Genomic DNA, 24442 nt, shown 5'->3' on the forward strand with positions numbered 1-24442 from the left:
CAACAAAGAATGACAGCGATTACGCCGCAAAAATCCCAAGTAAGAAAAAATAAAATAAAGTTCTACTTACCCGGAGTTCCCTGCTTCTTCTCCAGTCCGGCCTCCCTGAATGATGTTGCAGGCCATGTGACCGCTGCAGCCAATCACAGGCTGCAGCGTCACATGGCCTGCAACGTCATCCCAGGTGGCCGGACTACGCTCCGAGAAAAGGGAGAGAGTAAGTATGAACGTTTTGTTGATCTTTTCTGGCGCCGCTTCGCAGCGGAAATTACGCTGTAAAAACGCACCACAATGTGGTGCTATTCTCCAGACGGCATTCCCTGCGGTGTTCAGGGCGGATACGCTATGAAGCTTGACGCAGTGTATCCGCACTGAATACGCTGTGTGTGTTCCTACCCTTAGGGCTCGTCCACACGCTGCGGAATTGACTTTTTATTTCCGGCCGTGGTTTCCGACGGAAAAACCCAGCAGAATACAGTAGCAGCATAATGGATAAGATATAACAAATGTCATCCACACACTGTGTAAAATTTCGGAGCAGAAATTGACCGGCGGTGCATATTTTTCATACGGCAGCATGTCAATTTCTGCTGCAGAATGTGGACTGAATTTTTTAGAGGAGATGTCACCATCTCCTAACATTGTGAAAAACGCAGCAAAATACGCACCATTTTCTGCCGTAAAAAAACGTGCATTTTTGCCGCACGGGAATGTCTGCGTTTTTCAACGGAATTGCTGCAGGAATTTTCCACAGCAATTTCCGTTGTGTGTGGACAAGCCCTTACCGTTATTTCCCTCTTTCAAATAGAAAGGCATGAGACACCCCACATGACTGCCATGGCACCCATGACCCGCCAATGGGGTGACAAAGGGAGCTCTTCCGACAATACCACTTAAGATGCTCATACACATTAAACAAAACTCGGTCAAACTCGACGATCTACAGTAATGTTTATGGGGGTATCACAACTCTCCCCTGATGGCAGATGTTGGATTTTAACCACCTTATTCTCCTCTCTCTATTGACCTAAACATACATGATCGGCTGAGCTGAGCGTGCAAATATATGGGGGACTCCGGAGAAATAACTGTAGACAATAAGGGAGCTGCGGTCGGGTTTGACTGCAGCATCTAAGGGGTTAAACATCCAGGATCGGAGTTATCTCGGCCGTTGCAGCGGGATGTCGGTTGTATGGATGCCGGTGCTGTACATTTACAGCGCAGTACGGGAAGGAGTTAAAAAGCAGGGTCCAGCTAGTAATGGTTTATAGCGCCTAAAAGATTTTTGGGTAATAAATTGATTTGTTTATGTGGAAATGAACTTTCCGAGACTTTACTTTCAATATGCCGGGTGCTGTTGGACTAACCCACGATTTTTCAAAGCGCTTCCGCATCAGTAATTCCAACATGCGGTTTAGCCAGTGGTGCGGCATAGTCCAAGAAAATAATAGGAGGAGAGACACAGTTACCAACGTAAGTTAACCGAATTGTGTCTTCTACCTTAATAGGCGGGTTTGTGCCACTACGTTAGGAAAGAAAAAAATGAACATCCATTTATTTACCTAAGAAATCAAACGCAGGCGGTTTCAGCGTTTCAAGAATGAAAAAAAAATCAAGAAAACACGTCATGTTTTTGTGGCGTTTTTCCTACTGTTTTTTTGCGGCAAAAAACGCTGCAGCCAAAATGAGCTGGAAGTTACCACTAAAATATTGAACGTGCTACAAACATTGCGGTTATTTTTACATGCCGTTTTTTCCTTTTGTGTTGCGTTCTTCGGCTCAGTGGCGTTTTTATTCATCCTTTAGTGACATTTTTCTCCAAAAGACCTCGGCAAAATAACGAATGTGTCAATGGGTTTAGCATTTTTTGGTGGAATTTTTTCAGAATAAATCGTGGGTTGCAGAGAGTTCTCTGAATTACATGATCTTTGAATCACATGATTTGCAATGTGAAAAACGCTGCCTATTATTAGCACTCTGATTCACCCAATAACGGCAGAGACTTTCGCTTGGATTGAATTGGCCACCGCAGTCATTTTATTAACAAACAACAAAAATAAGTCAATAAATAACATACCTATAAATACAACAATAAATAACAAAAATGTAACATTTTTCACGCAAAAAAAAATTGGGGAGGAGGTCCTTGAAGCTCAGAAGAAGGATCTGGCGCCACACTGCCCAACAACTAGAATTTTTACCCCCAGCCGATCAAAACATAGGCTCAGGGGCACCGTGACCAACTGCAGTTGGCTAAACTTCACATATATTTTCTCCTCGGGACCCCACCCAGCAGGAGCCCAAATAAGCCAGATACCCCATAATCATAATTTGGGAGGGACAATCCCTACTATGAATCCCTCCCCCACCAAATTTAACCAACTCTAAGAACCCCCAAACCTCCAAGGACCCCCAAACCTGCCAACCACTGCCATGACACCATACGAAACTACGAGCAAGGCACTCAACAAACCCCAGAACAGCAAACCGCAAAAGAAACAACAAGCACCCAAATAATCAGGGAAGGTGGGATAACTGCTCGGCGAGCTTCTTCCGGTTAGACTGGCGCTCAAAATAGAGCACCGTCTAAGCCAGCCTTGTGTTCCTCGGTCCTCCCCTTCCTATTTCCCCTCTTATGTCCCCCCTCCCATGCCTGTGGCTCGGGTACGGCCGTTCTTTATAAAAAAAAAAAACCTCATGTACCATTTTATGAAAAAATGAAAGCTTTATTTAGATGTGTTTTCTTTGCAAAAGAACGCCACAAACAAAGGGCCAGATTTATTAATAAGACTGGCAGTTCAATCGCCAGTGTTAGGCCCCATGCACACGGTCGTAATTTTGATCCGCAATTACGGACCGTTATTGCGGATCAAAATACGGTTCCATTCATTTCTATTGCCCACGGACACCTTCCCGTATATTTACTGGAAGGTGTCCGGGCCGTAGAAAAGCTCCGCAAAAAAATAGGACATGTCCTATGTTTTGATTGTACGGACCGTGCTCCCATACTTTATAATGCAGGTGACTATCCGCCGCCGCCGTCCATGCCCGTAATCACGGACTGCGATTATGGCTACAGACGTGTTCAGGGGGCCTTATAGGGGTTTTCCAGCCACTAAAAATTAATGGCCTATCCTCAGGATCAGCCATCAATAGCTGATGGGTCGGACTCCCAGGACCACTGCCGATCAGCTGTTTTGAAGGGGCCGAAGCGCTCATATGAGTGCCACTTCCCAATTATTTCTACTTGATCACTGTGAATCGTCGAGAAGAAGGCTGCAATACTGTGAGACTGCAAGGACCCATTATCCACCTTACCTGCCCAGGACCTCATACCATCCTTAATTAAAATAAAAACACCAACACCTTCTTTGTGGAAATGTGGAAGTGGCCACAGCTTTATTATTATTTAACAACCATCGGCATGAAGACATATATTTTTCCTTTTCTCCTTCTCCTGAAATGCCGATGCTCCCTGTACTCCATCAGGCATGTAGGGTACTAACTCCGTCTTCTTCGCCGTACTTTCCGCCAAGGAGGGAAACCTACTCAGTCCCCCGACCACCCCCACCAAGCAACGCCAGTCCTCTCTCTGCACCATCCAACAAATCTAACAGAAAGATATCGAGCCCGATATCGTTGAGGTGTACCCCATCCGGCGCCAGCAAATCAGCATTATCCCCTTCCAAGGCCTGGTGCCGCAGCCCAACTCCACCTATCGAGCGAACGAACAGCGACACCCGCACGTTAAGCAACCTGCGCACTCTCTCCAATGCTGCCAAATTCCTGGCACCCCGCCACACAGTTCGTGCCACTATCTCCGACCATACCACCACGCAGCGAGCGAACAAATCCTGAAAGCGCGCCAAGTCCGTCCGAATTAAGGATAACAACTCTGCCATTTTAACTTGGCCGATATCATTCCCCCCGGCGTGAATGATCAGGACAACAGGTCCATCAGTGTGCCTTGTAACTGCCACAACTTCTGGCAGCAACTGCACCCACCGTAGTCCCCGTACGCCTCTCCAGTGGACGTCGGCCTGCGAGAGGCCCAAATTCGGACCCAGCGGCCTCCGTACTGCTCGGACCGCCGCCCAATGCACAAAAGAGTGCCCCAGGATCCACACCTGGGGGCGCCGATACCCTAACAAAAGAAAAGTCAAAAGAAATACCAGGTCAAATGTGAGAAACAGAAAAACAGGCGGTGGACAGCAGAACAGGACACAAAGAAAGAACCGAGGATGAAGGGGGGGGATGGGGGGGGGGTTTGGGCAACAAATGGAAAAAGAAGAGCCAAACGGAAGAACACCACAATAAATAATCACACCAAACCAAATCCGGTCGCACATACGACTTATAGCTATTCGAGCTCCATCTACCCAAACGCATGATCGCCACTGAATCTAAGCCTAAGGCATCCGCCTCAGTGGCAGCGCCAATCCTGAAAGAGTGAGTACCGAACTCGCCCGGTGGCAGCCCCAAGTATTTTAGACCAGCCTTAAAAGCCGCTTCAAATTGAAAGCGCGACATTGCCGACCCATCCTGATGTGTCAAAAATTTAACCCCGGCCACCCGGACAAACACAAATTCCTGAACCAACTTTACAGGACAATACTGACCCCCAATCTCCCCGATCGACAACCAAGCACCCTTCCCTGCCCTATCAGTTTTAGACTTCCGAACGCAGACCCGAAGGGAATCACCCAATACTACCACATCAGATCCAAGCAACCCACCGCGTTTGTTCACACTGGCTGGAACCAATTCACTAACCCGCAATGCGGCAAAGAAAGCCAAAGAAAACGCCGCGCCAAACAAAGAAACCTCATATTCATCCCGGCAAACAAAGCACAAAACAGATAAAAGCCGACCCAGGAGCGCAAAAGATACTGGCCGCCTCGTGTCACGGGAAAACGCCTCCTTCTTCCACCCCTTCATCGCCTGCCTAACAACAAACTCTTTTGTAACATCCTTACATCCCCACAATTTCAACATAAATGCCACCCCTGCTAAATGTTTACCTGCAGTGGCCGCACTACAACCCTCCTGACGTAATTGTACCAAACTCGTAAGGGTGATATCAAGGTGACAGCTATCCTGTGATGGAAAATTACCCCCCGCCGTCTCCAACCACCGATCCCACGCTCTGCAATGAATCTTCCACGTCGCTGGTACGACAGAACCCCTCAACAGCCTCATAAGTTGTCCTCGACCAGGGCCCATAAGTGAAGAGGGGGGGACTCCCCGTCTGCCAAAGCTGCCGGGTGCAATTCCCGAAACCAGGACATCTGCGAACGAGACAAAGCATCGGCCATCACATTACAAACTCCCGGAACATGCTTAGCACGAAACCACACGTTCAGCTCCAAACATTTCAAAACCAACCATCGTAATAAAGCTAAAACCGGCAATGAACTAGACGACAAGCCGTTCACCGCATGCACAACTGCCATATTATCTGTCCAGAATATAATCCGCTTATTCACCATCCTGCTACCCCACAACTCTATCGCAACTATAATAGGAAACAACTCTAACAACGTCAAATTACGTACCAACCCTAAATCCCTCCAATTCAAGGGCCAAGGGGACCTACACCAACTTCGGCCCAAAATTGCTCCAAAACCATCACTCCCAGCCGCTTCCGTGAACAATTGCAGATCTACACTAGACATCTCGGCGTCCTGACAAACCGACCGCCCATTAAATTAACTCAAAAACGAATGCCAGACCAACAAATCCTTCTTCATCCAAGACGTTACTCGGATAAAATGATCCGGTTTCAATATACCCTTAGTGGCTAATGATAAACGCCGAGAAAAAACACGACCCATAGGAATTATCCGACAGGCAAACACCAGCAATCCCAATAACGACTAACTGTTTCAACGTCACTTTCTTAGACCCCATGACCTGGTCAACTTGGGACACCAAGCTTGCCAATTTGTCATCAGGCAAGTGAAAAATCTTCTGGACAGTATCTATTTCAATACCCAAAAAAGATAAAACGGTTACCGGGCCCTCAGTTTTTTCCTCTGAAATAGGTACCCCAAAACGAGACATCACCTGTCGAAACACCCGCAGCAATGTGCTGCACAACCCGGAGCCCTTAGGGCCCACAAAAAGAAAATCATCCAGATAATGAATGACCGAAGAAAACCCAGACTCCAAGCGAACTACCCACTCCAAAAATGAAGCAAACATTTCAAAATAACTGCAAGATATTGAACATCCCATGGGAAGCCACATATCAACATAAAAGGCACCGTCCAAACAGCAACCCAGCAGGTGAAAACATTCCGGATGCACCGGCAACAACCGAAACGCTGTTTCAATGTCAGACTTAGCTAGAAACGCGCCCTGGCCTGCAGCCTGCACCAACCTCACCGCAACATCGAAAGAAGTATACGAAACCGCCGCATCCTCCCTGGAGATCCCGTCGTTGACCGATCCACCTCGGGGGAAGGAAAGGTGATGAATCAGCCTAAACTTCCCCCGCTCCTTCTTTGGAACTAAGCCAAGGGGGGAAACCCGTAGGTTAGGATATACGGCGGCTCGCAGAATGGACCTGCCATTCTCCCCAACTCAACTTCCTTAGCCAATTTCAGACGCGCGACGCCAACATTCTCATTGATCGACTTCAAATTGTCAGCCAATAACAATGTCGCAGAATCTTCAAACGGAATCACAAAACCATAAGAAAACCCACTAGTGAGCACCTCTACCTCCCGTCTCCTGTGGTAACGCTCTAACCATGGGCCCATCTCGAGAACGTTCACCGGCGTTCTCTGCTGCGCCGGAAGGAGGTGCCTTGGCCGGCTGCTTACCTCTCCGGAAACACCTGAGCGCCGAATGAGCGCCCCCACAGATGGAGCATTCATGTCGGAATTTGCATGTAGCAAAGAACCAGCAATGACCCTCGTTGTAGAGCCAACAGGCTCCCGTGGGCCTAGCGGCCGCAGCTCCAGGAGCGGGGCCTGGCGCCGCGGCCGCACCGGGTAAGGGGCGTTGCTGTTTGCTGCCTTGCGCTACGATGAGCTGCAACCAAACATCCGTTGCCTTTGACGCCCAACTAATATCCGGCGACAGAGCCAACCGACGCCGGAACTCTTCCTCGTAACGCCACCAGGCTGCACCACCGTGCAACCTGTGCGCGCTGAAAATCGTGTCAAAATAAACAAACAACTCAGCCCCTTTCGCAGGGTAGCGCTGGCAAATAACATGAGCCAGTGTAGCATAACACTGTACCCAGTTGCCAAAAGTTTTCGCAACCTTAACTTTTTTATCTGAACCTCTCTCAAATACACGCTCCTTATCGACAGTCACCTGCTCCACGGAGACCAAGGACCAAATATCCACAAATTCATTCCTCCAAATTTTGTCCTTGATCTCCGCTGACAAATGAGTCCCGAGAGGAGCGACCCCACAGAACAAAGAATCCCGAAACGTTAGACTAGCTAAAGTATTTTCTCTCTCAGAGGGGAGCCTAGCCCCCCTGGTGGCACAGAGGGAACTGACGTTCCCTCGTTCACATTCAAACCAGCCACCACGGCTTTTAAAACAGAAATCAGATCCGTACCCGATACATTAGATTTATTAAGCCATGCGTCACCGCAGGCCGACTCACCGCTCCCAGAGGCCCACCGACTCCAGAGGGTCCTTCCGCCACTTGCTGCGGCACTGGAACCACAGCCTGAACTTCCTCCACTGACCCGGCGGGAGGAATAACCTGGGACAGCTCACGATCCTCCGACAAGTGCCGCACCTCCCGGCGTCGACTGTGTCCCTGCGGCCGTGGTGATCTCTGCGAAGACCTCTTCCGTGACTCCGATCAGGCAGATGCTGATGACGATGACGAGAATCCTTCGCTGGATGACGAGGAAGACCGCCGACCATGCCTCTTCGCGCCACCCGATCTGTGACGTCTGCGATGGCCGTGGCGACGATGTCTTCCAGAACGACGTTTCCTCCCTCGCCTGGAACGCTCCCTCATCGAACCTACGGGAGAAAAATGAGACAAGGCAGGAGAAGGGCAAACCGGACCAGACTTTCCCCTGACCCTACGCTCACTAGAACAATCCCTACCCGGCCTCGACCCCTGCTGGCAGGGGACCGGAGGAGACCGGGGGTGAGAAGCAGCAGGCGCAGCAGAAGCCCCCACCCCAGGGCTGGGCTGAGTACTCACCGCTCGCTTCTTTGTGCCCGCCGCCATCTTCTTTACATGGGCGCCGCCATCTTGCTTCCTGGCCGACCTGCGCCGACCCGGAAGTCCCGCCTCTGTTCTCTCTCCAACCATTTCCGGCTGAACAGAGAACAGAACGGGGAGCGATGACATCGGCACTGGCTGCTCGCAGGAACCGGAAGTCCCAGTTCCCGCGAACATGCCTCGTGGTAGGCAACCATGGCGGACCAGTTTCCTGGGCCCGCCATACTCACCCCACTGTCCAGGAAGTTGGCTGCCCCATCCGTACCCGCAGCTGCAGCTCGAGGTAGGTTGTACCGTGCCTGTGCCGGTTTAACCGCAGCCCTCTTACCACTATGGGGAGGGACGCCAGCGCGACGGGGGGAGGGCGGCACTATGTCGCCCGACGAAGCGCCGGGCGAAATAGGCCTAGAGGAAATACTGGGACCAGCGCGCAACGGTGCAGCAGTCACTGCGCCCCGAACGGGAGCGGGGCTGGGGCTTAAGCGAACAGGGGGGCGGATAACACGCTGCGGCCTACCTCGGGTAGCCGCTCCCGGCTGTTCCATGACCAGATCCGATCCACTCCTTCTCCCATCCGCCAACAGGGATTCCAGCCAGGCAGGCCCCTCCAAAGCCACCCGCTGGCTCTGAATCTTCCAGCTCCAACCAGAGGATGTTTCTCCCGCTGCAGCTTGAAGGTAAGAGGGCGTTTTGCCACAAACCCCCAGCCTTATATCTCATTTACCACGCCCCTCTTACCCCTTGTTCACCAATCCTGGTCCTGGGCATTATTTAAACATTCCATCCTCTCTTTAACCCCTCGCAGTCCCTGACACTCTCCCTAGGCGCTTCAGTGTCTACAAAGATCGCAGGGGTAAGATGCGCCTAATTTATTTAGCGTAGAATACCTCTTAATAAATTAGGCGCATCTCTGGCTGTCTGTGCGGCTGAAAGGGAAACCTAGCTTTCTGCTAGTTTCTGGCATATATGATAGTAAATTTGTCGGACCGCGACAAACCACGCCCCTTTTTATTTTTCAGAAAAGTGAAAGAAAGTGAAAAAACACAAAAGTCGCCAATATTCTGCAATAAAAATTTGGTGTAGCGTGCTTAGTCAATTTGTCCCAGTCTGTGAGGGAAGCCAGACAAGACAAAAAAAACTGGTCCTAGAAAACTCACAGCAAGAATAAGTTTAGGGGGGGTACATGAGGAGAAACGCGTAGGAAAGAGCAGCCAATCAGATTACTTCATCCATTTTCTAGCTCGTATCTGATTGGTGACTATGTGCAATTGCTCCAGTTTTTAATGTACAGATTTGTGGATCCGTGTTATTAGACCGCAGTTGTGTATATTCCATGTTCTCCATCCATTGTATTTCTATTCCCACTATCACATCCAGGTTACAGATCCTAAATATATCCAGGGGCAAAACACTAGATACAGTGCGACCCTACAGTAAAGTCCGGTTATTTACAGCTCCTCAGGCCACACATGGTGGTGGGGGAGGGTAGGCTCCACTTCAAACTTCTCTTCTTACCTTTGAAATGATCCCTCTGTTGGGTTTGACATTTGGGGTTTCCACTCAACACTAAGACCTCATTCACACACAGAATTTTTCTGGCAATTTAAACGACTTCAAAAAATACTTAAAAAAACGACTTCTAAAAATGTAACATGCGTTTTTCATCTAGTGTAATTTTATACATGATTGTCCTCTGACATACTTCCTAGGCCGGGTTCACACGTAGCGTAAAGAATGTGGATTTTCCGCAACGGATTTCAGCAAACCTCATCCACACGATAAGCGGGAAAAAACGCTCAGAAATTGGCCTCCGGTTTTTAATCCGCAGCATGTCAATTGTATTGGCGTATTCGTTGCTTTTAAGTTGACGAGATTTTTGCGGCGGAAGGTGTGATTCCGCCGCAACTTAGAAAAATAAATAAAGATTATATTTACCCAGTATTCTCTGCTCCTGCGTCCAGCCCGGCCTCCTGGGATGACGTTTCATCCCATGTGACTGCTTCAGCCAATCACAGGCTGCAGCAGTCACATGGGTCACCTTATTCCAGGAGGCCGGGCTGCAGGACGTCAGAGGGACGTTTCGCTATGGCTACAGGTAAGTATGAAACTTGCCTTTTTTCACATGCAGCTTTCCACAGCGGACATTCCGGTAAAAAAAACTGCACCACAATTTGGTGCGGTTTTTCGGATGGAACTCCCTGCAGCCGCCAGGGCGGATATGCTGTGTACTTTTACGCAGCGTATCCGCCCTGTGTGAACTTACCCCTATAGAGAAACCTATGGGAAAAACGCAGCATGGTGCGACTGGAAAAAAATGCCACTGACCACAAAATTGCCTGAAAAACGGCACAAACCAAAACGCAGTTGCATGTAGTGCATTTTTATATTTTACTATAGACTTTAATGTTACATCTGGCCGCTCCTAAAAGACGCATCAAAAAACACCTGGATTCAAACCAAAAACATCAAATCAGGTCTTTGGATCCGATCCAAAAAAAAAGAAAAATATGCAGCAACCAGTGATTGGTACCCGGACGATGCGTTTCCCTATTGGATGTTCCCACATGTAATTTTCGCAATGGAATCTGTGTGAAAATTTTGCAGCATTTACAGCAGCAGTAAAGTGAATGAGGTTACAGCAAATCTCAGCCACACGCCGCGGAAAAAGGACGCACAGAAGTCGTGCGGAAAGTGTTCTGTGTTGCGGCTTTCAATTCTGCAGCATGTAAATTTATGCTGCGTATTCTTAGCGGAGATGCTGCGAGTTTAGCCCATAGACTTCAAAGCGGAGCATAAATTCCACGCAAAAATACCCGAGTTGAGTTTCGTTGCGTTTTGTACAGACTTTACGCAGCGAAAACGCTGTAAAAACCGCTGTAAATCCCCAGGTGCTCATAAAGGTTTCTACATTCACTGCTTTACACTAAATCCGCAGGAAATTCTGCAGCGTCTCCTGCTTGCGGGAACAAACTCGTAGACCATATTCACACGACCGAGTGAAAACTTGGATGTGAAAAACTGCCGTTTTTCACGTCCGTGTTGGACCCGTTTTCACAGATCCCTCATAGACTTGAGTCTATTGAGGGATCCGTGAAAACGGAAGAAAATAGGACATGTCCTATTTTTCCAAGGACCCTTCACACGGTCCGTGAAAACAATAGCCGTGCGAACGGCTCTATTGAAATACAAGCAACTGTGTGACGGCCGTTTTTTTAACAGCCGTCACACGCACGTATACTGCGGTCGTGTGAATAAGCCCTTAGTGTATGTTCACACGTAGTGTAAACACTGCGGATTTTCCACAATGGATTTAATTGTGGAAAATCCGCAGCGCGTTACAGTAGCAGAAGAGTGGATGACATTTGAACAAATCTCATCCGCACGTTGCGTAAAAAAATCAGTCCATAAATTGACCTGCGGTGCGTTTTGTTATTCTGCCGTATGTCAATATATGCTGCGGAATCGCCGCTCTTCTGTTGCGGGTTTTCCTCCTTAAATTCATTGGGGAGGTAAAACCTGCAACAAATAGCAAATGTTGCGATTTTTGCGGTGGAAAAGCTGCTATTTTGATTTGAAATTACATCGTTACATAGCAGAGGTAACAGGGAGGTTAGATCCAGCGCTGAGTTAAAGTAAAATGGAAGCTATTTCCAAATTTTAATCATCTTTCGTTTAAAAGATCCAATAGTGAGGAGTCCTGGTGTGCAAAGTGAGGGAATGTCAATCCTGGAATTGAGCCTACGCGTTTCGGACGGCTCTGGCGTCCTTAGTCATGGCTGTAGTCATGACTAAGGAGGCCAGAGCCGTCCGAAACGCGTAGGCTCAATTCCAGGATTGACATTCCCTCACTTTGCACACCAGGACTCCTCACTATTGGATCTTTTAAACTAAAGATGATTAAAACTGGGAAATAGCTTCCATTTTACTTTAACTCAGCGCTGGATCTAACCTCCCTGTTACCTCTGCTATTCATGTCGTGTGCCGACACGAGGACCCGGGCGCTGTCAGCGACACTATATATTTGTGTCAGGTGAGCTGGAGGATTCCTCCCCATTTCCTTTTTTCTACTACATAGTTACATAGTTAGTACGGCTGAAAAAAGACACATGTCCATCAAGTTCAACCAAGGGACGGGAAAAGGGAAGTAAAAAATTTCTACACATAAGAGCTTATATTTTTTTGTTCTAGGAAATTATCTAACCCTTTTTTAAAGCCATCTACTGTCCCTGCTGTGACCAGCTCCTGCGGTGACTATTCCATAGATTCACCGTTCTCACAGTAAAGAAGGCTTGTCGCCTCTGCAGGCTGAACCTTTTTTTCTCCAGACGGAGGGAGCGCCCCCTTGTTTTTTGAGGGGGTTTTACATGGAACAGGATTTCACCATATTTTTTGTATGTGCCATTAATATATTTATATAAGTTAATCATGTCCCCCCTTAGTCGTATTTTCTCAAGGCTAAATAGGTTTAATTATTTTTATCTTTCCTTATAACTTAGATTCTCCATGCCCCTAATTAGCTCCGTTGCTCTTCTTTGTATTTTTTCCAACTCCAGGGCATCCTTTCTATGAACTGGAGCCCAGAACTGAACTGCATATTCTAGATGAGGCCTCACTAATGCTTTGTAAAGTGGTAATATTACATCCCTGTCCCGCGAGTCCATGCCTCTTTTAATACACGACAATATCCTGCTGGCCTTTGAAGCAGCTGATTGACACTGCATGCTGTTATTTAGTTTATGATTTACAAGTACACCCAGATCCTTCTCAACAAGTGACTCATCCAGTGTAGCGCCCCCTAGGACATATGATGCATGCAGGTTGTTCGTACCCAGATGCATAACTTTACATTTATCTACATTAAACTTCATCTGCCAAGTGGATGCCCAAACACTCAGTTTGTTTAAATCTGCTTGCAATTCATGAACATCTTCCATAGACTGAACTATATTACATAGCTTGGTGTCATCTGCAAAAATAGAAATAGTGCTATTAATCCCAACCTCTATATCATTAATAAATAAGTTGAATAATAGTGGTCCCAGCACTGAACCCTGGGGTACACCACTTATAACTGGGGACCATTCAGAGTAGGAATCATTGACCACAACTCTCTGGATACGGTCCTTGAGCCAATTCTCAATCCAATTACAAACTATATTTTCTAAAGCTATAGTCCTTAATTTACCCATTAGGCGTCTATGGGGGACAGTGTCAAATGCCTTTGCAAAGTCCAAAAACACTAAATCCACAGCGGCCCCTCTGTCTAGGCTTCTGCTCACCTCTTCATAAAAACATATCAGGTTAGTTTGACAACTTCTGTCCTTAGTAAAACCGTGCTGGCTGTCACTTATAATGCTATTTATTGTCACATAATCCTGTATATAGTCCCTCAATAGCCCCTCAAACATTTTCCCCATGATGGATGTTAAGCTTACTGGTCTATAATTACCCGGGGAAGACCTAGAGCCCTTTTTGAAAATAGGCACCACATTTGCCCTGCGCCAGTCCCTTGGCACTATACCAGTCACTAGAGATTCTCTGAATATTATGAAAAGAGGGACAGAAATAACTGAACTAAGCTCCTTAAGAACTCTAGGGTGTATCCCATCTGGTCCCGGGGCCTTGTGCACATTTATTTTATTTTATTTAGCTTGGACCATATCTACATTCATCCAATTCATTATATCAACTGATGTATTAACAGCACTGGCACCGGCTACATCGGCTGCTCTTTCTTCTGTTGTATATACAGAGCTAAAGAACCCATTTAGTAACTCTGCCTTCTCTTGATCCCCTGTGACCAACTCCCCATTACCACTATCTAGGGGTCCTACATGTTCAGACCTTGGCTTTTTAGCATTTATATACTTGAAGAATTTTTGGGGATTTGTTTTACTATCCTTGGCCACCTGCCTTTCATTTTGTATTTTTGCTAATTTTATTACATTTTTACAGATTTTATTAAGCTCTTTATATTTTACAAAGGCTGCAGATGTACCCTCAGATTTGTATTTTTTAAATGCCCTTTTTTTGTTATGTATTGCCCCTTTCACAGAAGGTGTAAGCCATGTGGGATTTAATTTTAGTCGTTTATACTTGTTACCTATAGGAATAAATTTTGCACTATAATAACCCAAAGTAGATTTGAAAATCTCCCATTTATCATTTGTCCGATTATTTGACATTAGTTCTTCCCAGTCTATATCCTGAATTGCTACCCTCATCCTGGGGAAATTGGCTTTCTTAAAATTAAATGTTTTTGCCCTCCCAGCCTGCGTTTGTTTTTTACAGTATAGGTAAAATCTAACTATATTATGATCACTGTTACCAAGGTTTTCACGAACATTGACGTTCCCAACAAGCTCTGCATTATTAGGCTGGGTTCACACGACCATGTTAGGTCCGTAATGTACGGAACGTATTTCGGCCGGAAGACCCGGACCGAACACAGTGCAGGGAGCTGGGCTCCTAGCATCATAGTGATGTACGATGCTAGGAGTCCCTGCCTCTGCGTGGAACTACTGTCCCGTACTGTAATCATGATTACAGTACGGGACAGTTGTCCTGCAGCGAGGCAGGGACTCCTAGCATCGTACATCACTATGATGCTAGGAGCCCGGCTCCCTGCACTGTGTTCGGACCGGGTCTTCCGGCCGAAATACGTTCCGTACATTACGGACGTAACATGGTCGTGTGAACCCAGCCTCAGAAATTACCAGATCCAACAGAGCTTCACCTCTAGTTGGGTCTTCCACAAACTGGCCCATAAAATTTTCCTGCAACAGGTTGAGGAAATGTCTCCCCTTTGCAGTTGAAGCCGAACCACGACACCAATTAATATCCTGGAAATTAAAATCTCCCATTATCACTACAGTACCCGCCTGTGCAGCCCGCTCCATTTGTTTATATAGCAGACCCTCCATCTCCTCAGTTATATTGGGGGGTCTATAGATTACACCAAAAGTAATTTTTTCAGTGTTTACCTCCCTTTGTAATTCCACCCACAAGGTTTCAACCTCCTCACAATCTTCACCCACTATTGTCTCTTTCACACTCGCCTTCATATCATTTCTCACATACAGACATACACCACCACCTTTCCTATTTGCCCTGTCTTTCCGAAACAGTGTAAAACACTGTAGATTTACAGCCCAGTCATGTGAAGAGTCCAGCCATGTTTCAGCAACACCAACTATATCTATATTTTCTTCCAGTACCAAGGCCTCCAGCTCCCCCATTTTGCTTGCTAGACTTCTGGCATTTGTGAACATACACTTTAACTTGCCTTTCAGTTTTTCACTTTTATTATCAGAAATGTGATTTGACATTATTTGGGCATTTTTATTTACACTGCTGTTCTGTAACAAAAGGATCTCCTTATCCTGTTGTCTAGTCCTCTCCCCACATTCTGTTTCTCCCCCCACCAATATAGTCTGACCCCTCTCTAACCTGGCTACCCCTTTTTTTTCTACATTGACCTCCCTCCTCAGCCCTAGTTTAAATACTCCACCACCCCAGCTAGAATTCTCTCCCCCAGCACAGCGGACCCCCTTCCGTTTAGGTGCAAATCATCTGCAGAATACAGTTTGTACCCCAATGAAAAGTCAGCCCAGTGCTGTAGGAACCCAAATCCTTCTCCTCTACACCAAGACTTCAGCCATGCATTTAACTCCCTGAGCTCCCGCTGTCTTTCCTGTGATGCGCATGGGACAGGCAGTATTCCTGAGAATACAGCCTTGGAGGTCCTTCCCTTCAGCTTGTAGCCTAGTTCTTTAAAATTATTCTTAAGGCTCCTCCACCTACCATTTATTCTGTCGTTGGTACCGAAATGAATAAAATGAATGAATAAAAAAATTTATACTTACCCCCATCGTGGTTGTCATAGCGACGCTTTCTTCCGTTATCCGTGCAGTCCGGCCTCCTGGAATGACTTTCCGTCTCATGTGACTGCTGCAGCCAATCACAGACGGAGCCGTCACATGGACTGCAGATTCATCCCAGGAGGCTGGGCTGTACTCCGAGCAGAGGGATGCATCACTATGACTACGGAGAACGGGGTGAGTATGAACTTTTTCTAGCAGTATTTCCGCAGCAGAGATTCCACCCGAAAAACTGCACAATTGGGTGCAATTTTTCGGATGGAATTCCCTGTGGCTTCCAGGACCGATACACTGTGTATTTTTAAGCAGCGCGTCCGCCCTGTGTGCACTTACGCGTTTTTGACGAGAAAATTAGGAGGTGACACAATCAAGAAGTTTTGATACCTGTAAGGTCACAATGTATCCACGATTCATTAATTACTTCTTTTCAGCCAAAAACGCGCCATTCTTGTCCATGGGGTGTGTATGGTATTACAACTCAGCTCCGAGAATGGGCACACACAGCCAATGGACAAAAGCGGTGCTGTTTTGGAAGAAAGCAGCCATGTTTTTCTAATCTCCTTCTGGCACATAATCTGTAATCTGGATGTGATCACCAGGGCTGAACTTCTGATCTCTGTTTTTGTTCCTTTTGTTTACGACAATGTTATGTGCTCATATGTGACAATCTATTCGTTTCCTGAATGCGCGATGAGCGAGCGGAGTCCCTGAGCACTAGTGAACCCACCGTATGCGTTTCAAGAACTTTTTGGGTCAACACATTTTTTTAGATTTGGCTTTTGTTTTTGCATTTGTAGAGAATTTGTGCTAGTGGGTGTGAAGCTGGAGGAAGTGGTGGTGAGACCTGATGAGCTGAGTAATTTGAGACAGGAGGGGTGTGGGGTAAGGCATTGTGTTAGTTTTTTTTTTTTAAAGAGGGCAAAGTGCTCCTGTGTGAGGACAGCAGAGCAGAGAGAGGAGCTCGTCTCAGGGTGCGAGGTAAGGAATGCGGCTTCTTCTAAGTATTCCTTTACAGCCATAATGTGTCTGTTTGGTATGTATATATATATATATATATATATATATATATATATATATATATATATATATAGCTCGTTATTGATGCGTCATGCATGGACGGACCATAGCCCTGGATGAGAGTGGTTGTGGAACTACAAGTTCTAGCAAGCGACACACTATGTTGTCCAAGCACTTGTAGTTCTGTATTAACATGTAGCTGAACTTTACTTTAGTGCCTCCTGATGATAAGAATATATATATATAGCTGTGATGTATTTACTATACTTTTTATATTGGGTTTTTCTTTGTGACAGCAGCCGTAAAGCGAGAACTCTCGGATAAGTTGCTGCATATAGTTTATATTTTATTGACCCCTTTCACCCAGGGTTTATGTTCTGCAAAGCCCCTTCAGTTTCTAGCTTTTTTTTTTTTTTTTTTTTAACATGTGTTTTAGTGGTGTGTGTGTGTGTGTTTTTTTTATATATATATATATATATATATATATATAATTTTATACAAAAATATTTTAAGCCCTGTATAGAAACCTTTGGAAAAGAAAGCCATAACTCGAGCATGCTGCGATTTGATAAAAATGCCACAAAGCAAAACGCTGTGTATGTAGAACTTTGAATATTTCACTATAGACCACCATAGCGACCAATCCAATTCCAGCTCTCGTTTTTCAAAAGCCCCCTGGAGAATGGAGGCTGAAACCCGATTGGTTGTTGGGTAAATCCCCCCCCCCCCCTATTGTGTTATAATTCCGTCCCTGTCGGGGACTGCGGTCACATTTGTTTACGCAGAGCGTGGCTGTGGATGAGGAGGGGTCTGTGAATGGTGTAAAATGTGGTTTATAAGTCCACAGAATCCTCACTGCTCTGGTTAATAATTTCTACTAATAAAGCAGATATACATCAGGACATTGCTTAGTAGGTCTCATCGGGTGACTTGTGTACGCTGTATATTGTAGCACTGGTTTTGTGTATTTAACCCTTTGGCTCCTCCCCTCTCACATGACCATATTTATATAATCGCACACTCGTCCTTCCTTCCCCTTTAATAACCATTATATACACAGCAGCAGTAAACACAACACAATGCAAATATACTTTTCCGACCTAATGAGCAAACTCTCCAAAGCTGGCCATAGAAATGATATTCACACCCTCCATACCTGCGGTTATCATGCATGTGTAGGGGAGCGGCTGCCATGAGACGTGGCTCCACTCCTCCATGGTGGCTTTTTTTTAAAAATTTATTTCGTTTTTTTCTTTACAAAAACAAGTGTCATTTCCTTTACAGCTACCTGGGCTATTCATTAAGAAAATCCTCCCTCCCCTGGTCAATATTTATGCAATTACTACAGTGGCGCTTTAACCCCCAACCTCTATTTAATCCCAGGATGTCAAGTGACCTGTAAAACAATAGTGAATCCGTGGGATCTATACACCTAGTGCAGGATATAATGCGCATTTCTTATATTCGCTGTCCGTTCTAGGTATTACAAAGGGAAAAATGCAAAGTGTGCCCCCCCCCCATTGTTTTGGGCCTAGTAGTGTTCTTTGAGTTTTCCAGTCTTGTCTCCTCTCGTACAGACGTCCCTTGTGATGGGATGATTCCGGGTCGGTCGTGCTGCTGTGAACCCCCTGACCCGCTGTTGGGGGTGACTGTCCATAGTATCTAGTGGGTAAAGGTCTGTACTGGATTCAGCCAATGGGGAGGTGTGACCTGTAGACCCCCTGCCCCCGCCACAGCTCCCCCCCCCTCTCATAGCTGAACATAAAGGTATATGACAAGGATTTGTTCAGAACCAGGTTAATGTATAGTCACAAGTCAGTGTTTGTATGCGGACGATAAGAAATCCTGCCCTGGTAATGTGACCGGGTGTGATAACAAACTATGGGACTGGGTGCAGGAAAAGTACTGATAATAACATACAATATTCTAGCCGGTGCCCTAGAGAACGCCTCGCAGCTCCCCTCATAGACACAAATTGTTCCTAACCTCCACGGACCGTCCCAGGTGACCCTGGCAATGTCCTTGTTGTCCACCATAACAAAAACAGAATGACGGCTAAAAAATAGCAGCTCAGCAGACCGTATCACACATGACCGGATTAGATACACAGTGTCAGCAGACCGTATCATACGTTATAGGATTAGATACACCGGGTCAGCAGACTGTATCACACATGACAGGATTAGATACACCGGGTCACACATAATGGGCTTAGATAAACTGCTCAGCAGACAGTATCACATATACGGGAAGGTGTACGTGGGCCATAGAAGTGAATGGATCAGTATTTTGATCTGCAACTACGGATCCGTAATTGCGGATCAAAATTACGGTCGTGTGCATGGGGCCGTAGATACACAAGCTAAGAAGACGGTATCACAGATGATGGGATTAGATACAGCGGCTCAGCAGACGGTATCACACAGGATAGGATTAGATACAGGGCTCAGTAGACAGTATCACACATTTTATCATGTAGGTATCTATGTAGTTGTATAAAACCTAATGGGTTTTGGCATTCACACTATAAATTGTCTGTAATTTCTTCTGCGTCTTAATCTTGATGATAAATTATTAATCTGTTTCCCACAGAGATCCACAATGGAGAAGCTTGTTGTCCTCTTCACCATTTTGCCATGTATTAGTATGAAGACCCTCTCGAATCCCCTCAAGGACAATGCTCTTCGCTTTGCTGTGATTGGTGACTGGGGCGGACTCCCCCTCCCCCCTTATTACACCAAGCAAGAAACTCTGGTTGCAGCTGAGCTTGCCAATACCGTATCCAAATGGGGGGCCGACTTTATCGTGTCTGTGGGTGACAACTTCTATTATGACGGCGTGACGAACGTTACAGACCTCCGATTTAAGGTGAAGAAATAAATGTATGATTGGTGGTAACTTGTCCTGCCCCCCCTGCTATGTGGATAAAGGAAAGTAAATGCCCCTCTAGCAACACTTCATGCTCAAAGCAGCGCTGGGTCATTACCCCAATGGGGAGGGAAGTTTTACATGGACCTTGCTACAAGGGGCATCTTCTGTTCTACAGACTGTCCACCTTCTGCCGACATGTCCCTATTGGGTCCAGCAGCCACCACTAGGTGGCGTTACTGCATGCTGTGTTATTGAGTTCAATGTATACCTGGTAATCATTAAGCTCCCTCTAGTGGTGGCTGCAGGGAGACAGAATTGTATTTAAAGCGAGCCTCCAATCAAAAACAAAACATTAACTATATACTGCAAAATTATAGCAAACATACCTGGTGACCTTTTCCTCCTGGCTCCATTCCCACGTACCAGTCGCCGTTGTCCGGTTTCCAAGATGTCCACCGCTGTCCCAAACTTGCACGGGGAGAGTGTTGTCTGAGACACGTCCCCACCCCCTCCACTGCCCTAGGATGGACATCGGGCTGTTTTATAACACCCGGGTACCCGCTGCAATCTCTTGGGTGCACTGCGCAGTATCCACCAGATCAGTGACTAATATATTCATCGCTATGCGGAATCAAACAACGCTCTACGGCGGATATAATCGCCACTCCTCATGCAGGGGTTGAGCTTTATTTATATAAAACAGTATGACCGTAAGGATGACTCGGTGACTTATTTACTCAGGATCTTTTTGGGGGTAAATTAATTGGTTGTTATGGGGGCCTAATGAAGAGTCCCAGGTCTACCATATTTGTACTCTAATAGGAGCCTGCAGTATATCGTACAAGCGATCCAAGGATCGCTGGTTCAAGTTCCCTAAAGGGACCAATAAAAAAAAGTAAAATACAAGTTTAATGAAAAAAGCTTTCCTAGTTTCCACCAAAAGCAATGTAAAAAATGTTTCCCGTCCGCACGGTAAATACTGTAAAAATAATAATTAAGTCAGAATTGCTGTTTTTTTAGTCACCACATCTCACACAAAAAAATTGAATAAAAAGTGATCAAAAAGTCTTATGTACTTCAAAATGGTATCCATAAAAACAGCAGCTCGCCCCGCAAATAATTCCTCACAACACTCAATTTATGGAAAAATAAAATTATGGCTCTCCGAATTTGGCGACACAAAACAAATTTCATTTTTAACAATTCGTTTCTTCCTTGTAAGGCTGGGTTCACACAACCTATTTTCAGACGTAAACGAGGCGTATTATACCTCGTTTTACGTCTGAAAATAGGACTACAATACGTCGGCAAACATCTGCCCATTCATCTGAATGGGTTTGCCGACGTACTGTGCCGACGACCTGTCATTTACGCGTCGTCGTTTGACAGCTGTCAAACGACGACGCGTAAAAATACAGCCCCGGCAAAAGAAGTGCAGGGCACTTCTTTCAGACGTAATTTGAGCTGTTCTTCATTGAACTCAATGAAGAGCAGCTCAAAATTTACGGCTGTCAGAGAAGCCTCGCAAAATGCGAGGAGGAGCATTTACGACTGAAACGAGGCAGCTGTTTTCTCCTGAAAACAGTCTGTCTTTTCAGACGTAAAAGCCTGCTACCGTGTGCACATACCCTAAAACCAAAAAAAACTTCAGAAATCAGTATCGCCGTAATCCTATTGACCCACAGAATAAAGTTAACATGACTTTTTTGCTGCACAGTGAACACCGTAAAAAAACAAAACTCAGAAAACAATATGAATCGCTGATTTTTTATTTTTTTTATTTTTCTCCCATTCTACCCCACAACATTTTTTTTCCCAGTTCAGTATATGGTACAAAAAAAAAGAACTACAACCTCACCCACAAAAAAAAAAAGTCCTCAAATGGCTATATATCGATGGGGAAAAATAAAATAAAAAGTTGTGGATTTTGGTAGGTGGGGAGGAAATAGTGAAAATGAAAAAACAAAAAAATGGCTAGGGAGGCAAGGGGTTAAAACGAAATAGTTTTGAAAAAGGGTTCATTGCAATATATACCAAACTGGTGGTTGTTATTACAGACGGTAAGCAATGGATACCTTGAAAGCCGGTTATTTCTAAATAATCTTGTGGGTAGGAAATCAAACCAGCGCTTCCGGTCATCCTCCTTGTATTGCACTAGAGCCACTTATAGATTTGTTTTTAGCCTAATACAGTCACTGACAATGATCCTGGGTATACTGTGTAGTCGCAGAACTTTTCATTTATGATCGAGCTGTGTTGACCTAAAACTGGACATGCCCTTTAAGCTTGTAAAGGGATTTCTCTTGGGCAATTGGCTTCATCCCATGTGGTTTGTTTTTTTTTGTCTTTTTTTATTTCCCATCCAGGAAACATTTGAGAATGTGTTTAGTGGAGAGTCTCTGCTCAACGTCCCATGGTACGTTATCGCGGGCAATCACGACCACAATGGAAACGTCACAGCTCAGATGGCCTACACCAATGTGTCTTCTCGCTGGTAATGTTAACAATTCCACCTGTATATTTATTACAGCTCTTAAATGTGTTTGACTTTATTGTTTTGTTTTTTTTAATTAAATTATCGCATTGATAAAATATTGGCTGCCTGCAGTCACCACTAGAGGGAGCTGTATAAATCTGAATGCAGTGAGCTCCTCCTAGTGGTGGCTGCAGGTAATGTTATTATTCAGGTCAGAGTCCCTTTGAGGCTGGGTTCACACGACCTATTTACGGACGTAATTCGGGCGTTTTAACCACGAATTACGTCCGAAAATACGGCTCCAAAGCGCTGGCAAACATCTGCCCATTCATTTGAATGGGTTTTACGATGTTCTGTGCCGACGGTCGTTTTTTTAACGCGCCGCTGTCAAAAGACGGTGCGTAAAAAAGACGCCCGTGTCAAAGAAGTGCATGTCACTTCTTGGGACGTTATTGGAGCCGTTTTCCATTGACTCCATAGAAAAACAGCTCTAATTACATCCGTAATGGACGCTGCGAAAAACACCTGCACTTGCCATTACGTCTGAAATTCAGGAGCTGTTTTCTCCTGAAAACCGCTCAGTAATTTCAGCCGTAACGGACGTGCACGTGTGAACCCAGCCTAATACTCATTCTGAGTGATGCTATCTCTGACACCCTCTTTCTACCCTCCATACAGGAAATATCCAGATTTATACTATGACTTGTCCTTCAAGATCCCAAACACCAATGTGTCTGTGAGACTTCTGATGTTAGACACCATCGTCTTGTGTGGGAATTCTGACGACTTTCTAGGTGATCAACCGATGGGAGCTGGAAACTTGAAGTTGGCAGATGAACAATTAGGTTGGCTGGTGGAGAAACTGCAGACCTCTAAAGACGACTACTTACTGGTGGCTGGGCATTACCCCGTGTGGTCAATAGCAGAGCATGGGCCTACCACCTGCCTCCTTCACCATGTAGAGCCTCTACTTAAGAAGTACAATGTGACCGCTTATTTATGTGGACACGATCACAACGTGCAGGTAGGCATTTGTCTTCACTAGAAAGTAGTAGAGTGAGTAATGGTTGTCAGATGTCTACAGGCTTAATGATACCCAAAAATAAAACGAAAGCCTCCACTTTGCCGGTAGGGATGTGGATTTCCAGCCTTATAAGTATGAGGCGTGCTCCCCACAGGTACGGACTCTAAATAGATGGACAGTCTTCACGTGAGTCCACAGCAAGGAGGAGGAACCACAGGTCATGGCATTGTCCCACTAATAAAAGCTGGTAAAGCTAGCCATATTTCACCACCACAAACATGCCCGCTCGGCCTAGCAGGAATGTTTATTTCAATTGGGAGAGGAGACTAAGCCGCTGCAAGAGCCCTTTGGCAGCGGCTTCTCTGCAGCATGAACAAGGGATCTGGCGTACTGATCCAACATGCCCGATCCTCCTTTCCTCTGACATCTGCAGTTGATGGGCCACCGTACATATAACATTTATTGGCCAGTCCCACTCAAATTGGCAAGTTCAGCCAACTTTTATCTAATGTGTATGGCCAACTTAAGAAATCGGAAATATTTAAGGGAGATGTAAAGGATCTGCCAGGTACAGCTTCTGTGTCAACGCCCATAGGTAATCAGTCTGCACCTGCTTCTATGTCTGTGAGACTGACTCCATCTTCCACCACTCAGGATGGCAGGCTTAGGAGTGGGAGAGCCTATCGCAGCCTGGCCAGACGGAGCTAGCTCCCGCCGTCTGTCTATTTATACCTGCCTTTCCTGTTCCTCCTTGCTTGTGATTCTTCTCGTTTGGTTTCCTAGCCCTGCTGCAGCTTCTGAAATATTTGACCCTGCTTCATATTGACCCTGGCTTACTGACTACTTTCCTGCTCTGCGTTTGTTACCTCGTACACTCCTGGTTTGACTCGGCTCGTTCACTACTCTCCTGATCTGCGTTTGGTACCTTGTACACTCCTGGTTTGACTCAGCTCGTTCACCACTCTTGT

The 24442-nt window shown here is 45.9% G+C and overlaps 1 protein-coding gene across 8 annotated transcripts in view; it reads left to right on the plus strand.

Annotated features, from left to right (window-relative positions):
• ACP5 (acid phosphatase 5, tartrate resistant) overlaps window positions 1-24442 on the plus strand; it is a 189442-nt gene that overhangs the window by 162471 nt on the left and 2529 nt on the right. For 7 of the 8 annotated variants that reach the window (XM_075859042.1, XM_075859043.1, XM_075859044.1 and 4 more), the window contains 3 exons: window positions 19696-19971; window positions 22341-22468; window positions 23129-23474. In XM_075859042.1, the coding sequence (XP_075715157.1) occupies window positions 19705-19971; window positions 22341-22468; window positions 23129-23474 (741 nt within the window). In that variant the 5' untranslated portion in view covers window positions 19696-19704. Of the gene's footprint in view, window positions 1-16991; window positions 17065-19695; window positions 19972-22340; window positions 22469-23128; window positions 23475-24442 lie in introns of those variants that run through there. The other variant, XM_075859040.1, reaches the window with a different exon arrangement.

This window comes from Rhinoderma darwinii, chromosome 3, assembly GCF_050947455.1.
Source record: "Rhinoderma darwinii isolate aRhiDar2 chromosome 3, aRhiDar2.hap1, whole genome shotgun sequence".
Taxonomy (NCBI): Eukaryota; Metazoa; Chordata; class Amphibia; order Anura; family Rhinodermatidae; genus Rhinoderma; species Rhinoderma darwinii.